Source organism: Nelusetta ayraudi, unplaced genomic scaffold (assembly GCF_046127955.1).
Source record: "Nelusetta ayraudi isolate G7.1 ecotype Tasmania unplaced genomic scaffold, CSIRO-AGI_Nayr_v1 ptg000135l, whole genome shotgun sequence".
NCBI classification, from domain to species: Eukaryota; Metazoa; Chordata; class Actinopteri; order Tetraodontiformes; family Monacanthidae; genus Nelusetta; species Nelusetta ayraudi.
The window spans coordinates 8,433,300-8,449,147 of record NW_027466185.1 but is presented as its reverse complement, the minus strand read 5'-3'; the positions used below and the strand labels follow the sequence as shown (position 1 = coordinate 8,449,147).

The 15,848-nt window shown below is 43.9% G+C and overlaps 1 protein-coding gene across 1 annotated transcript in view; it reads left to right on the top strand.

Annotated features, from left to right (window-relative positions):
• LOC142877145 (uncharacterized) overlaps positions 1 to 15,848 on the top strand; it is a 37,903-nt gene that overhangs the window by 18,611 nt on the left and 3,444 nt on the right. Inside the window, exons 3-8 of the mRNA XM_076011537.1 lie at positions 5,899 to 5,934; positions 8,412 to 8,517; positions 11,759 to 11,977; positions 13,151 to 13,291; positions 14,716 to 14,871; positions 14,947 to 15,116. Of these exons, the coding sequence (XP_075867652.1) occupies positions 5,899 to 5,934; positions 8,412 to 8,517; positions 11,759 to 11,977; positions 13,151 to 13,291; positions 14,716 to 14,871; positions 14,947 to 15,116 (828 nt within the window). The remainder of the gene's footprint in view (positions 1 to 5,898; positions 5,935 to 8,411; positions 8,518 to 11,758; positions 11,978 to 13,150; positions 13,292 to 14,715; positions 14,872 to 14,946; positions 15,117 to 15,848) is intronic.

Sequence of the window (15,848 nt, the reverse complement as noted above, 5' to 3'; positions counted from 1 at the left end):
CAAAAGCAAAGGTAGTTCTCTTAATTCTCACCGGGACAATTTTTTTTTATGAGAACTATGACTTATGCGCTTCACACCATTCAATGAAAACACCTGCAAATCGCAATTGTACTATCACTTTTATTTTGTGAAAAACTGTCATGGAAACGTAGCTACTGACTGTAAGAACTCGTCCAGCCAGGCGTTGGCCCGCTCTCTGTGCATTTACTGGATTGCTCGGATTTCACACTGAAAATCTGAAATGGAAAACATTATTTAAATCGACCTTTGGATCCCATGTCTATACAGCTCCTCTTATCGAGGTCATTAGACACGGCTCCTGTCATGCAGCAACAAATCTGATTGGTATGTTTGGAGGTGATAGAGAGTAAATAGAATCGCCCTCTGTGTTTTGGGGTTACTCCAGGGCAAGTTGCAACCCTTGTGCTTTGGTTCACACTGGTGCTTGGCTCGGATTATCTGCTAATCCGAGACGCTAACACGTCTGCTCACTGAAAAGAAAATCACAAAACTTTCCTCCTCCTCACTCTGCAGCAGCAGAACAGCGGTTTCCGGCACAATGTCGACACATCAATCTCCTTTGCGTCTACTTCACAGTGGGGTCGTGTGAGATTGATAACCTGAGGTGGTTCACTGCCAATTACTGGCTTGCGGTATTAGAGTCAAATCCTTTCAATTTAAATTAAAGATGAGAGAAACTAAAACCTGTTTTGGTGGGTTTAAATGAAAGATAATAGAAATGAAAAGCAGTTTTATTGGATTTAGTGATTCAAATATGTATGTTTCTCTCTACAAGTTGCTGATATGTAGATCTTTAAACCACAGAAATACAATTGCAAATTCAAATTTTTAATGCTTACGGCTCAAATGTTCAGCATTAAGACCTTACATCATATTTACCGGTCTTGATTCGCACTGTGAGGAAGTGAAGAGAAGGCACTAGGCTGAGTGAAAGGAACATTAGTGGAACCATGCCCCTGTTTGTGATTCCGCTAATGGCCAGATCAATACCGAGTGCGGTGATCGGATCTCTAGTGGATATGTGACACCAAAGCTTACATCAGTCGGCCCTAAAGCAGGAAAAACAAACAGAGCTGGGCGTCAGCCGCATTTATTGGACCTCTTATTTTCTTTGTTATTCATTTTTTCTTTTCCTCACAGAGCAGTTTTGATGACCAAATCAGAGACCATCTCAATAGAAGGCTGGGGACGTCTTTGAGATTTTTTCTTTCATAATCAACCAAAATTGAATTGCTGGTAGGAAACAGTCCCACAACGAAAGATTAAAACTGATTTCTTGTCTCAGATGTTGTTTTAAACCTGACCCCAGCTCTCTGCTGCTCACTAGTTGCTTTGCTTTGTACTGCGCATAATACGTTTTAACGTGGCAAAACATTAAAAGCATCGCATTAAAATTTCAGTTTGAAATCCCGGGATTAATTCCACCTTTTTACAAAAGCCCAATGTTTTTTCCCTGGCTTCAGTCGATGGGATTAGATGTCTTGAAGACACGGGGAAGCGACGGCCGGTAACTGCGGAGCCTTTTTGTCAGCTCGGTGAAAAGGAAACATCCACAATCGAAGACAGCGGCGTAACCCCGCGTCCGCTGCAGTGCATGCTGGGATAGGCTTACGTACCTCCTGACCCTGAACGGGATAATGGATCCCTGTGCAGCAGGGACAGGGGGGGCAGTTATTACCGAGTTATTACCGTGGAGACCGCGCGCTCTGGATGCAATGTGCGAAGGTGCGATATCGGCCGATGTGAAGAGCTGATTCAAGCAGGCGGCCGGAGTTTAACTTCCCCCCTCTCGCCGAGACTGTCGGTCAGCGCGGCCCGGAGCGGATGTTTTCCTGAGATTCCCGCTGCTTGCCGCCATTGAGAGGAATCCGCTGTTGACGGGGTCAGCGGTGGGACCTCGGCCACTCCCGCTTCGCCGCTCGATAACAGCAGACACGCACTCAAGACACGCACACTGACTCGCTCACACCAGGTTTTTCCGTCCTTGCCCGACCACAGACGCTCAGTGTTCACAGTGTGAGATGCCTCCGAACGCGACGCCCCGTGACCCCTGACGCAACGGAACGGTCCAAGGACAGAGGTGGCGCCGCTTCCCCGACACACTTGGCCGCCATAAATCAACCTCCAGTAGGGCGCTCAAATGGGCATTAATCCTTTGTGAGAGCCACGCATAGACCCCCCACCCAACGCCACCGGCACCTCCTGTGTTTGCATTTTCTGAATAATGGAGGATGCAGTAATCGCTCCACGGGACAAAAATGATAATAAAAGGCATCGTCGATCATGAGGGCCGACGAGAGGCTGTTGTCCCAGAAGGAAGAGCCAGTTTGACTACTGGTTTGGGTGCTTGGTTTACCTTCCACATGTTGAGCAGGGTGGCAAGGTCACGAGAACATCTGCTTTGCTTGTCGTAATTGAGATCTTTAAAAAAAAAATAAAAAAAATCAATGAATAGATTAGATTAGTTTATATTAAATTAGAAATTAGATCAGATTATAAAACACTGGTTAATATTGAGAACTTGGAATTACTTAAATCTGATTGAATCCCCCTAAACCCCCGTTGCAATCCCTCTCTTAGGCGTCGATATTGAGCAGGTTGTATCGGATGGATAAATGAGTGAATCGCTCCACTGATTGAATTCATTCACTGATCCGTCCATGTCCTCGCTAACGTGGATGCAAGGCGACAGAAAAAAAAGCCTCTCCCCCGCCCCCCCGAAGCGACTGGTGACGTGCACGAGGCTTCCCCCAAATCCCTCCCATCGCCGTCGCTCGCAGGCTGCTTTGTTAGCGGAGGATTATTCCCGTTCCTAATTCGCTCGTCATGAAAATAAACATCTCTGACATGAATATTACATCGATTGCTTCAGAGAAAGCAAGAGAAGTGTGTGTGTGTGTGTGTGTGTATGTGTGTGTATGTGTGTGTGTATGTGTGTGTGTGTGTGTTAAAAAGAGGCGCCAGCGGCGAGATGAAAAGATGAAATTAATTCCAGCTTTCCATTTTCAGTCGGGCCCCATGTTTTTTTTTTTTTTTTCAATTTGCTAACCGCCGCCTGTTTTACACACTGGGCGCAAAAATGTAAATGAGGGCGAAAAAGGCTTCAAACTAAGTCCGACCCAAAATGTACCTTCATTTATTTAGATATTCTGTTTTTGGGTGCCCCGGAGCCACTCATTAAAGCGTGAACAGAAACAAAGACAGAGGCCAAGCCCAGCCTTGGTTCTTCATCTCCACCACTGCACTGCTGCTGCTGCTGCTGCTGCTGCTGCTGCTTTGAGCTCTTCTTCCCCGCATTTGCAAGATTCAAAATGCCATCGTCCCACAATGGCAACGTTATTACCGCATTTGCATTTTTATGATTTTGGTTTATTTTCGCCAACGACCTCATGTCGGCAGTCAATTCTGATAGTGGAAATAATAATGATACTGTTCGACCTGCTTCACTGCCCCCCACCCCCGACCCTCCCACCACCACCACCACCACCCTACCCTCTTCCTCTTTAATATTTGAAAAACAATAAACAGGGGAAATAAGACAGCGTAAGATTTCATGTCCACTAGTTAATACTCACGTTAGATCACTTGGAGCTGCAATAAGGGGGGAAAAAAAGCTGCTCGCAGTCGCAGAATGAATTAGTTTCAACGATCACTTCAGAACAAGGGAACGTGTGGTCACTGATGGACTAAGGAGTCGCTCTGCAGAAGCCATCACTTCATTTGCCTCGGAAATATTAAAAAGCACAAAAGCCCTTTGGTCATGTCTGCAAAGGAAAGGAAGCGTGATGATGTCGTTTTCCTCAACTGGAAACTTTTCTGATGAATCATCCTAATTTCATTTGATAACAGATGCACTCGATCCTCGAGCATGTCCGGTCGGTGGGGCTTTAGTTGAGCCAGTGTTTCATTAATTTCATTGAGTTTGTCTTGATTTGCTCTCGGCTCGTTTTGTTGTTGTTGTTGTTTGGCCTGGTCCGATGCGACTCCGTCCGCATATTCACTTTCCTCAATTGTAAACGGAGAACATTTCTGGCTCGGTTCCAAATCGTTCCAAACCGATGTTGATATAAATTACATCCCTTTTTCAAAATAAAAGCAGACTGAAGCCCGGTGCCATCTGCAATAAAAGCGGACAAACTTCAGCAAAAACAAAAGAGAATTCCTCACACTAAAGTTGTTTTACATGTGGCACGCGCCCTCATTAAAGGCCTCAGTGCTGCTCCGGCCTCCTGACGCCTCCTCTGCAGTGGGAGCAGCGCTGCGAGGACCAGAGATAAAGTCCGGCATTTACCTGACATAAAGTTTAGGGCATTTTCTGTTTCACCTCTCATGTAATCAGTGACCTGTGCCTTTGAAGGGTGCGCCACTACGATAACGAGCCAAAAAAAATGGACCTCTTAAGGGAGCGGGGCCAAATAGCCTGATGTTTAAAGTAATATATAAAACAATCAAAAAAAAAACCAACAACAACAAAGAGGACAAAAAGAATAATTGTGACAGCAGCACATTTAAATTCTCCGAAGCAGGCGCCAGTTTCGGCGGCGCTCTTGTGTGGCCTGTCTTTGTGTTGTAGTGCTGTCCAATGAATATGCATGGCTGCGTGCGTGTGCGTGTGCGCATAAAGACACACAGTGATCGGGCAGAACCAGAATAACCCACTGCGCACTTATTGTTCACATTTTCTGTCACGCCAGCACTCTGTTGATTTAAAAACCTATATTTTTCTCAGAAGTGCTTCACAGTGTACTTCACTGGAAAATGTGTCTTTGCTTTTGCAGTCACTCTCACATTGCACATCTCTTCTAATCAATTCAAGATGTCTAAATGGCATGGTTGGACCTAAGGATGCAAATTATCGATTAATTCATTCATCGTTAGTTGATTGACCTTATCGATCGATTAACGATGAATTGATAAGCGGCAATTTTTCATGAGAACCTAAATTTCACAATGAATAATGTACAAGGAAGACATTATTTCGCCCTTAAATAATGTTGAGGGTCCAATGTGACTCATTTATACATTAGAGAACAGTAAAAACATTTATCCTCCGACTTCAGGTTGACTTCTAATGGGCCACATTTCAAGTTGCTTAAAAGTAGCTTGTACTCGGTATATTATGACCATCTCAGTATCTACAGGGGAATTGCTCTTTCCTGCCACTACACTGTTATAATGATATTAACAACCTATGTTCAATTAATTGTGACTAATTTAATTGAATCGATTAAATTCTTAATCAAAAATTAATCAATAATCAATTAATTGTTAACATCCCCACCCAGTTGGATCATTCAGTGGAGGGATCAAAATAAATATTTATGACATAGCAGAAATTATATTTTTTTTTATGAAATTGATGGTTGCAAAGCAAAAGAAATAAAAAGTTGCATAACACACAAAAAATAGGTGGAAAAGTTGTAATGCGTGAAAAACAATGAATAAACCAAAGGTGTGCACATATAAAAACAAGTGAAACCATCGTGGCTAATTGCTAAAAAATCATCAAAAAGTCCCCAACCGTCACAGGCACTCGTGTAAAAACATTATTGTGCAAAAATGTTGCTCACAAACATGCTATATTATACCTCCAAACACACTCTTTCACTGTGTTCACTGTCCTCGGCCCAACGAGCGTCAACCACCAACTCAGGCACTTTCAACACCTCCAGCATTGCGAGATCTTACAAGTGTCGCGGTTTCACACAGTGTGCTATGAGGATCAGACAGGATCAGGATTTTTTTTATAAACAATGTCTGTGTCCCCCGACTCAAAGAAACCTCCTCTTTCAATTTCCTCCTTTTCTTCCTGCCTTTGCCACCCCTCATCCCCTATACTTCTCTCCTCCTGCTCCCACACCCTCCTCCCTCCCCCAGCATGGCCATGCCGAGTTTTCCTGGGAAGGAATCAATGTAAGTCTCCTTGTTTTCAGATCTCCCTCTTTTCACCCTCCCAACCCCCCCGCCCCCCCGCCCCCCCTCCCCCTGGCACCTCCTCACGCGATACCTGCGTTTTAGGGCCGCAGTGACATCACGCTTGTTTATCCGTCCTGCCACTCGCTCTTATCTCTCTCCCCCACTCCCTCCTTCTTATCCCCGAGAGTTTTGATTTCTTTTTCTCCCCCCAAACCTCCCCTTCTTGTTGTGCCCACAAACTCCCCCAAACCCCACCCCCATCCCGTATCCTCTCTTGGCCCTCCGCTAATCTACTGTAACTGCAAGCTTCAAATATACACGGAGTCACTGATAACAGGCTGTAATAAGCTTATCTGGTTCGCAGCCAAGGCCTTCTCCCCGCCAACTCCCATTTTTGACTGTTTGTGTACCTTCAGCAGAATTTATTTATTCGCACAATGTGAATTTCTCTTTTGCCGATTCGAATATGCTCGGGTGCAAATAATCTAAGATTGACACACTTGCGTTATCAAATAACAGGCATCTGGAGGAAAAAGGCTCTTTAAAGAAACACTGCGCTCAGCCGATGGGAGCTTTGCTTGTCTTCCGCTTCCACTTGTTTGTCTTTCTGGTCCAGTGGACCTCAAGTGCGTCTTTGTCTTGGGAATGCATGAGAAAATTGTTGGAATTCAGAAATTGCTTTTATTCATTTAACTTTGCGCCGCTGTATTTAATGTTGTTTACTTGAACCTCTGGAGAACAAAACTGGAAAAATCGAAATCCCGCAAAGACCCAACAAATTTCTTCAAGGTTAATGCAAAACTCACTTCGCAACAATGTTTTCCAAAAGTAAACATGCATCTGTAGCCTGTCACAGAGCTCTGTCCTCACTTCCTCTTTGCTGTTACGCTAAACACACAACTGTGGAAGCCACATCTTTGTGACATCACAAAGGGTAATCCCGCTATTCATGTTCTTAACCAAGTATTTTCTCCCGAAGAAACTGCCTCACAGCTGCTTTGAATGTATCCTCCTCAATACATTTGGAATGTACTTAAAGTAAAGCATCAACTGCATGAGGCTGAGGAGTGGTATACCATGGGACCTGTAAAAAGAAACTATTATCCCACGATACATCCACCCAAAGTACGGAGCAAGAAATGTCAATCACCAATTAAAAATTGATAAGGTCCCTATTATACCTCGCCTGCATGTCACAGAGGGGCCAGATGTCATCAGTTGGCCTTTCTGCAGTGATTAATACAGTTAAACTCTTGTTATTACATCACATCCATCTCATAATACCCTGGTGTAACACAGATTCTTCCCCCAGTATTTCCTGCAGTAATTAGCAGTTGGGAGGACCTCATTAAGAGGCAGCCGTGTTCTCTGCGCTCATTACTTTTGCTGGTTGCTTTGTTGCGAGCTCTGGCGCCAGGAAGCACAGTGGAAACTAAATGAGTGCGAGCCGGAGCGCTGCGTATCTGCCTGTGGCGAGTGGCTGGACGAGCTTCCTTATTCAATATTGTCAGTTAAGCAGAAGCAGATATCTCATGCTGTGTGACAATAAAGTGGATGTAAAGCAGATGATGTCTCTAAAAGACATAAAAGACACTGACTTTCGATTTTTTTTTTGCCTTCAATAGCACATTTAAGGTCAGTAAAATGAGCCCAGTCAGGATTGTAAATAATAGATAGGCTGAATGAAAGTGAAGGACACTCCAAACAGAGGAAGGTTATGGATTTCACACAAAGAAGGAGCCAAATATTCTTGAGCTTCTCCAAATCACACACTTCTGTACTGATTCTGAACGCTTCACACGTGGTGTGTTCATCCTAAAAACCTTCAAAATCTGGGTTGACACTTTATCTGTCTCATCTAAGGCAATATTGGTGACATAGTGCTTTGCATGTAATGCCCTTTCCTTGCTAACTGAGCTAAACCTAATGAGTTAGCCTTGGTGCCAGCCAGCCAGCAGCTAACGTGGAGAATAGCAAGTGCAAAAACAGCAGTGCTGGGAAAACACAAGCGAAGTGTACAAGCAGTGCACAGCACCGGAGAGCACTGCATCCTCTTTATCTTGAGCCATCAATACTGTCTGTATTCTGCAAAATTACGCATCAGTGAAAAATACAAGATTCTGCTTAATATCACACATTGCTAAGAGTCACAGCCTGTTTGAATTGCTTTGCGTCACTTTTCTTTCTCAGCACATCTACTCTTCTTTTAATCAGTGATCCTGTCAGACGGCTGCAAGGTTTCAATAATTACTCCTCCTTTCTTGTTCCATTCATGACAACCTTCTCTGCTCATCCTCTCTCTCCTCCAACTGTCCAATCATCTGCTCTCTTCACCTCTATGTCTTTCACATCCCTCTTCATCATTTATTCCTATACTTTCTTTTTCTTCTCTTTCTCTTTTTTTGAAAAAAAAAAAAAAATCCTCTCCCCCTCTGTTCTTGGCTCTCACCTCCATCCCCTCCCTCTTTCTTCAGTTGTCCATGGAGGACACTACTTCCATTCTGCCTCATCTCAAGAAGAAGTCCGCCAACTCCTACGGGATCGGTGCCCTGGCTAAGTCCTCTCTGTCAGGTGTGTCAGGTGTGTGTCTGTGCTGCTAGATGGTAAACCAGCCCCCATGTTGCTTCCACACGCTCCACAAAAGGTCAAAGGTGAAGCTGCTGTCGAGGGGAAACAACGGGGCCTTCACTTCCTTTTCCAGCTTAGCAACAGATGAGTTTTGGTTTGTTTTTTGTATTTTTTACATCCCCGCATCATTGTCAGACGGTTATTTCGAGGTCCTATGGTGGCGGAGCTTCAATCACCAATAGAAGCTAATAATGGAAAGTTTATTAATGCGGAAATAATGCAAGGAATTATTATAGAGCATCATCTGCTTCAACTTTATAAATAAATACAGTCTCTTGGATACAGAAGATTAATAATATTTCCATGGACTCAGGCCTCAAAACACTAAAAATACTTCATCATATCATAATTCAGCATCATCTAACACAAGTGCTGTTATCATTTAGATCAGGGGTGGGCAAACTTTTTGATTGGTGGGCCACAATGGGTTCTGAAGTTTGACAAAGGGGGCTGGAGCAGGAGCAGAAGGAGAGTGTTTTGGTGAGCCACCTCATTGGAGAAAAATATATATCATGGGATATGTAGAAAACATTTTAAAATTAGTCTCACGTAGGTTGTACATCTATTAGTCGTGTAAAAGCTAAGTGAGAAAAAACACTGTTCAGAAATGCTTGAAATCAGCAAGAAGTTCTTCCAGAATTATCTTAAAGAGAAAAAGATACATTTCATCATTTGGACCGTGTGGTTTTGCTGCTGTGGTTTACCAGCTGTGGTTTTGTACTTATGACCACAATTCATAGCTCAATAAGCATAAGTTAAGAGGTATTTTGGAATGTGGAGCTAATATGCATAAAAAAATGTAAAAATGTGTAGATGTAAATTTCATAAACTTTTCATCTTTGCTGAAATGCAAGAACCAGTCTTCCCCACGTCACATTCACTTCGCATCCTTCTCCAGACCTTCAAACTGCCTATTAGCCGGCCTGTTTCTGTCAACACCGGTGAAGTTGCTGCAGCTTTTTAAGGTTTTCATGAATTTACCTCAGCAGAAAGCGAACAGAAGATAAAAGGCCAAGTAGTTCCCAGTCAGACTTGATTGTGAGACCAACTGAGATTTCGTTTTCGACCGTCTGACGTGCACTGTGGGCGGGTGAAAAAAAATCAAAATCAAAACATTTTATTATTTTCGCCACACAAAACAAACCCCTGCCTCGACAGAAAGCTTCACCATCTGACAGCCAGTGGCGGAAGTGGAGGAGGAGGAGGAGGAAGAGGCGGAGCTTGGAACCAACATGGCCGCCCCTGTGGGTGCCCCTTTCCTGAATCACTTCCCCCCTTCTCTCCCATCAATATCAACAACCCGACGTCAATGACAGAGAACACATTCCGCAGAGTCATTGATGGGAACCCAATCAGACGTTTAATTTTATCGGAAGACTGATAAAGTAAGTGAGACACCTTACTTTAACTCTCGACAGAGCATCTCCACAGGCGTGTTGGGAAATGTAGAGAGTCTGTAACGTGGCGGCGCTGGTGGCCCAGTATCTGTGAAGTACCGACTCTTCTGTGCCAGTGTTGTGGCCGGTGCCATATTTTTTTTTCGCTTTCACTCTCTCTCTCTGTGCTTTGTGCTTCAGTCTATAGTTGTGTGTGCTTTGCAGTGCTTAAGTTCAGCGTAGCACCTTTAGTGTTTGTGCAAAAAGTGTTGTGTTGTTGTTTTTTTATGTTGCCGTTGTCTCTGGTGCACTTTGAATTAATCTGCTGGTGTTGCTTTACAGTGTGTGTTTTATTGTAGGAGCTTGTGAATAGCCACAACCCCAACACCCCTTCCTCATCCCCATCCTTCCACTCCGATCTCCATCCCCAATCAGTCTCTGCAGGGAGCGTTTGATTATCAAATGAGATTGGCTCTCTTTGTCTGGGCGTGGAGGGAGTTGGGTGGGTGGGTGGGGGGTAGCTTCTATTTATAATGCAGCCAGTAACTTGCCCCTGGTCCGAGGGAACAATTCTCAAAGGCCCTGTCTCTGTTTATTCATGTCTGTTTGAGTTTAATTAAATTTTTTCTCAATCAATGCTTCTCTGCGAGTGTCTGACAGAGTGAAAATGTCCCCAGTTTGAATCAAAGTGTTTGCATCTTCGGTTTTGCTTACGCCAAATGATTCTTTACGCTTGCTAGCCTGTTTGTAGCTCCTCAGTCTGAAACATTTATTGGGATTTTTGACACAAAATGAACAGTGTAAATAAAAAATGTGACTTTATGTTCAAATGACATAAATAGCTTTTGGGTTTTAGTTGCTATTAATCAACATTTATACTTGAGTACAGTACAATAAAGTAGCACTGCCATTAGCTTCAGTGTGACCAGTCAGCTGAGCGTTTAGTAATTTCTGATGCTGATTAAGGAACAAAGACTGAATTTGGAGACATCAGCCTTGGTTGTATCCCTGTATGATAAGCCAGAACTTTATGACATCCCTGTGACTGCTGCTTTTACACTCTTCCCTGCCTATCCCAGCCCCATCTGCCCCATCAATACCATCAGAAACGGCAGACACTGATGTGATTGATTTGAATAGACGGTAGCTGTCACACAGATAATAAGCATGTTGGGTAATAATTGATAGGCTGACTATTTTTGATAGGTTTGCAAATGGTCCTGTGGATATTTATGGAGACTAAAGCAACAATTGTATAGTTTAGGTTTGACTGAATATAGATTTTATAACTATTTGCAATAATATGTTTTTCTCTAAAATCAAAATAGGTATGTGCAATAAATATGATATTACTGCCATTTAATAGCTCTCTTTCAAAGGTTAGAAGCTGGTGTTTGCTCTGAGAAAAGGAACTTTAACCCTGCTGCATTCGAGGGAAGGCCCTTCGGGAGGCGCCGACAATCGTACAAAAGGTTGAGAGGCCGCTGAAAGACATTCCTTCTTAAACAAAATACGAAATCCTCCATACACTCATAGCCACTCTATGAACACATCCATCCCACCAAGTTATGACAACATCTGCATCATTTAGAGAAACGTCATCTATCAAACACTTTCTGACATCAAGGTCACAACTCCTCACTTTCATTCTACTCTCCCACTCTCCGGGCCTCAAGTGGAGGCGTCTTCAATCAAAAAGACCAGACGTTGGTTTGACAGTGGAAATGTGTGTGTGTGTGTGTGTGTGTGTGTGTGTGTGTGTGTGTGTGGTTTTGCACGTGTGCGTGCGTGCACGGAACCCTCCTTACCTGTCGCAGGCGTGTCCCGCTCCATGAAGGACAAGGTGACCAAGCCGACCGCCATGGCGCAGGGTCGCGTGGCCCATATGATCGAGTGGCAGAGCTGGGGCAAGCCGTCCGCAGGGCCCATGGGAGCTTTAGGACACAGCAACCTGCAACGGGAAAAAGAGCGGAGGATGGAGAACGACGCCTACAGCGATCTGAGCGACGGCGAGAAGGAGGCTCGCTTTGCTGCAGGTCAGGCCTCGACGAAGGACTCCAGCAATGATGTTGGGGAACTATCTTCGCAGTCAGATGAGCCGAGCAAGATTAATTTGATTAATCAATCGACAAAAGCTGGAGAATTTGGTGTCTAAACCCATTCCATATATTTACAGCATGAAGTTTACATCAATGGTTTGTGTGAGCTTATTTCTTTGTAACTTAACAATGCTGTACAAAAGTGATGAATGAATGTCTTGGATTTGAGCGTGTTGCATCTCATGTTCAAACCGTTTGAAGGAATTTTCCATGTCGCCCATTATGATGACTACCGGAGGAAGTCGTAGAGAGGCTGATTGTGGGTTTTTCTATTGTCGGAAATCCAAAATAGGTTTAACAAAAATTTCTTCAAGGAACGGAGCAACTCAATTATAATGTGTCCAAATTTAGGAAACCGGTCAACAAAAAATACAGTGAACTCACTTCAGAGATAAAAATATTACAGGAAGGAGATTTTTATTTAAGATTTCATTTTGACTTTTAAGTTGAAATTTCATGAATATTGTCAAACTTTTGTGAGAGAAGTTGGCGTAAAAAATACAAAATTTCGTGAATAAAGTTGGCGTAAAAAAAAGACAAAATTTCATGAATAAAGTCGACAAAAGTGAAGTAGAAATTGGTGAGTAGACCGAATTGATGGTGGATTAACCCAGTTGGCCACAGTTAAAAGCAAACTGCTGAAAACAGGTGTATCCCACAAGGTTCACCCATAGTAATCAGGAAACTCATGAAAACGGAAGCACTCCTCTAGACTAGCACGCAGAGCTTCTCAACTTTATTCTTGACATTTTTGACTTATTTCACATTGACATTAATTGCAAAATTTTGATTTCATTCACAAACTTTTGTCTTTTTTACGTCAACTTTATTCTTGAAATTTCAATTTTATTCTCAAGTTGGAAACCTGGAAAAGATTCTATCTTATTTTATTTTTCTCTTCTTGTGGCCCTAATCCTCTTTGGTACTCCTACTCTCATCTCTCCTTACTTTAATTATTTGACAGTCAGTGGTTCAAACAGAGTGGTTCATTAAAACTTTAATGATTCAACTTAAAGCACTCCTTCCTTCAAGAACGCTACTGCCACCGCTGAAACCCGCCTCAAACTCCGTCTTGCCTGATCCCTGACCTCTGACCTCTCCAACCTGCAGGCATCATGCAGCAGTTTGCCATTTCCGAGGCGACCCTGTTCGGCTGGAACTCGATGGACGGTGAGAGCATTGGAGCCGGCTCCAACCATGGCAGCGTGGCTCAACTCAGCGAGGTCAACCAGGAGAGTATCACCAGCAGAGGTACAGTAGTCTGGTTTGAACTAGTTCTTGGTGGAACCTTCCATATGGGCTCGGATTGGACAGAAGTCTTTCGTTGTTTTGGATTCACAAACAAATTGTGGACTGTGGCCTTTCAGAGGACGCTCGCGCACATTTCTGTGTTACAGCGCTGGCGGGAGCTTACTCAGAGACGTCCGGATGACAAAACCTGACAAAAAGGCTAAGATCAACTAAAATACATCCCAGCGTATTGCATAGGGAGCGTCATGGCTTCACCCAAAATCTTCAAGACGAGCTACTCCCTCTGAGCAAATGAGCATCATTAAAAGTGACGTTAAGTAGATTTTGACTTAACACTTGGATGAATCAAGCGATAAGAGCTCGAGGGAAGAGACTCATATCCTGATTCGCGGCCTCGGCCTCAGGTGCTAAGATGTCGGATTAGGTCAAATGAATTTGGGATGAGGAAATAGAAAAACAATTCTGAAGAGTGATGGATCGGCTCTTGGGCTTTAATTTATGGTTTAAAAGATGAGAAATATCATTTCAAACTTTTGCTGTGCCTACTTTAATACAATACATAAACAGTTTCCTATCTCAGTGTTGCAATAATGTAGAGTGCTTTGTCAAGAATGAGGAACTTGGGGGTAGAACTCAGCCCAGGTGTCATTAACAAGGACATACAGGCAACACGTTTTCTGCACAACAGAAACACGCACACAAAAAACTGTTAGCGACAACTAAAAAGGTTCTCAATATCAAGATTCATTCTGCCGGGTTGCGTTTTCTCCTCCACAGTTTGTGTTAAATCCCCCACCATGAATTATGCTCCCTGACAACACCGCTGTAAATAGGCTCATCACGCTCCCATTAAAGTTATTACAGTGTGTTGTTATTAGATGAGGTCAGGTTTATCCCCGTGAGAGGGAGGGTCTAAACGATGCCGCTAATGACTGAATCAACAGCTCAGGGTCTGGGCTCGGCATTGTAAGCCTCTCCTTCATCTGGTAATGTGACTGCCAACCAGTCCACATGGAGATGGATGGGGCCTGTTTCAAAACAAGATGGTCAAGATCCTCATTTGGAAAATGCAATAATTAGCCAGCTGTTGCACGGATGGGCCAAGGGATGAAGCAAAAACTACATTTAAAAAGAACAGAATAATAGAATGACATTACCAAGGTGGTGATGATACTGGCTGCCTTCTGAATCAGTTACCAGTAAGTGTCAAGTGCCATGCTTATCTGAACCAGTGGTGCCATATTCACATTACATGAAAGGCTTTTCAACAGCCTGCATCTGAAGTCACCTAGTTGACTCCGCGAAAACCAGAATTTTTTTTTTGATGTTGAAAAGTACGAAATATGTGGAAATTCAACTTTTTCATTCACATTTGCTTTTCATCGCAGTGTCAATATGTTCCCTCCTCTTCCTCCTCTGAACAGACCAAGTGCTTCACCACTCCTCTGCCGACGTCTGGCCTCACACCTACGTCTCACAGGGCCTGTACTGCCTGTCGTCCTCCGACGCCTGGGACCCAATCACCAGTCAGCCCTCGGGCGTGGCCTCGCCCGCCGCGGGCTCCTACATCATGGCTGCCGGTGAGGACCGAGAACCTTCTCTGCTGGCGCTGGCCGAGCTTCTCGACGGTGACCGTGTGCTGTGCCTGCTTGCAGGTGGCGGCAGCGGAGCAGGCGGCACGCCCGGCGAAGGGTACGAAGGCACGGTAGGCAGTTACCTGCAGCAGCATCAGGCCCATCTGACCTTGCAGCAGCACAACCAGCTCCAGCAGCTTCAGCAGCTTCACCACTACCAGCAGCAACAGTTTCTGCAGTACCAACAACAGGTCGGGTTGCCATTCTCGTGTTGCTGAGTCTTCACTGCTCAGCAGAATGTTGTTATGGGAGTATTTTTTACATCTCATTAACAAGGCCATTGTTTGGAAGGGCCAGTTTACAGCCACGCTGGCAAAAAGCTGTGAAACCTAAAACTTCCCATACGAGTTTATTTCGGTAACGACTCTAATGTCAAAGGGCAACAAAATAATATAGGGGATTGTTGTTGTTGTTGTTGTTGGGGAGAAAAAACTACAACAAACAAAACTTCATGCTGCAACTTTCTCAGATGATCACATTTAAAAAAAAAAAAAAGATCTTGCAAAGATAGGATTTGTATTCAGAACTGAACAAATTGAATAACCTAATGCATCCTTATGCAATAGATGTTGATATTGCAAATAGATGGAAACAGAGTAATTACACCTTCAGCCTATAAATCTGTGCAGTTCTGTTGGCCAGTTGGCCCATCAATCCCCTGCAGTAATGGAGGTGGTGTGGCACTGTTCCCATCTGTTTGAATTACACACTTAATGGGCGACTAAACTCACACCTCCGTCCTCTGCTCTATTCCCCCTGGCAGCTTTTGAGCACCATTAAAGATGCTCCCTATAGTATCCCCTGCACTTGTTGTACTTATGAAGCATGTGCATGAAAAACACAATGCAGCGTAGCATTCAGCTGCCAATCCAGCATGCCTGCGCGCAGAGAACCGCGAGCCTGCCCGGCTTTTTCCCTTCGCC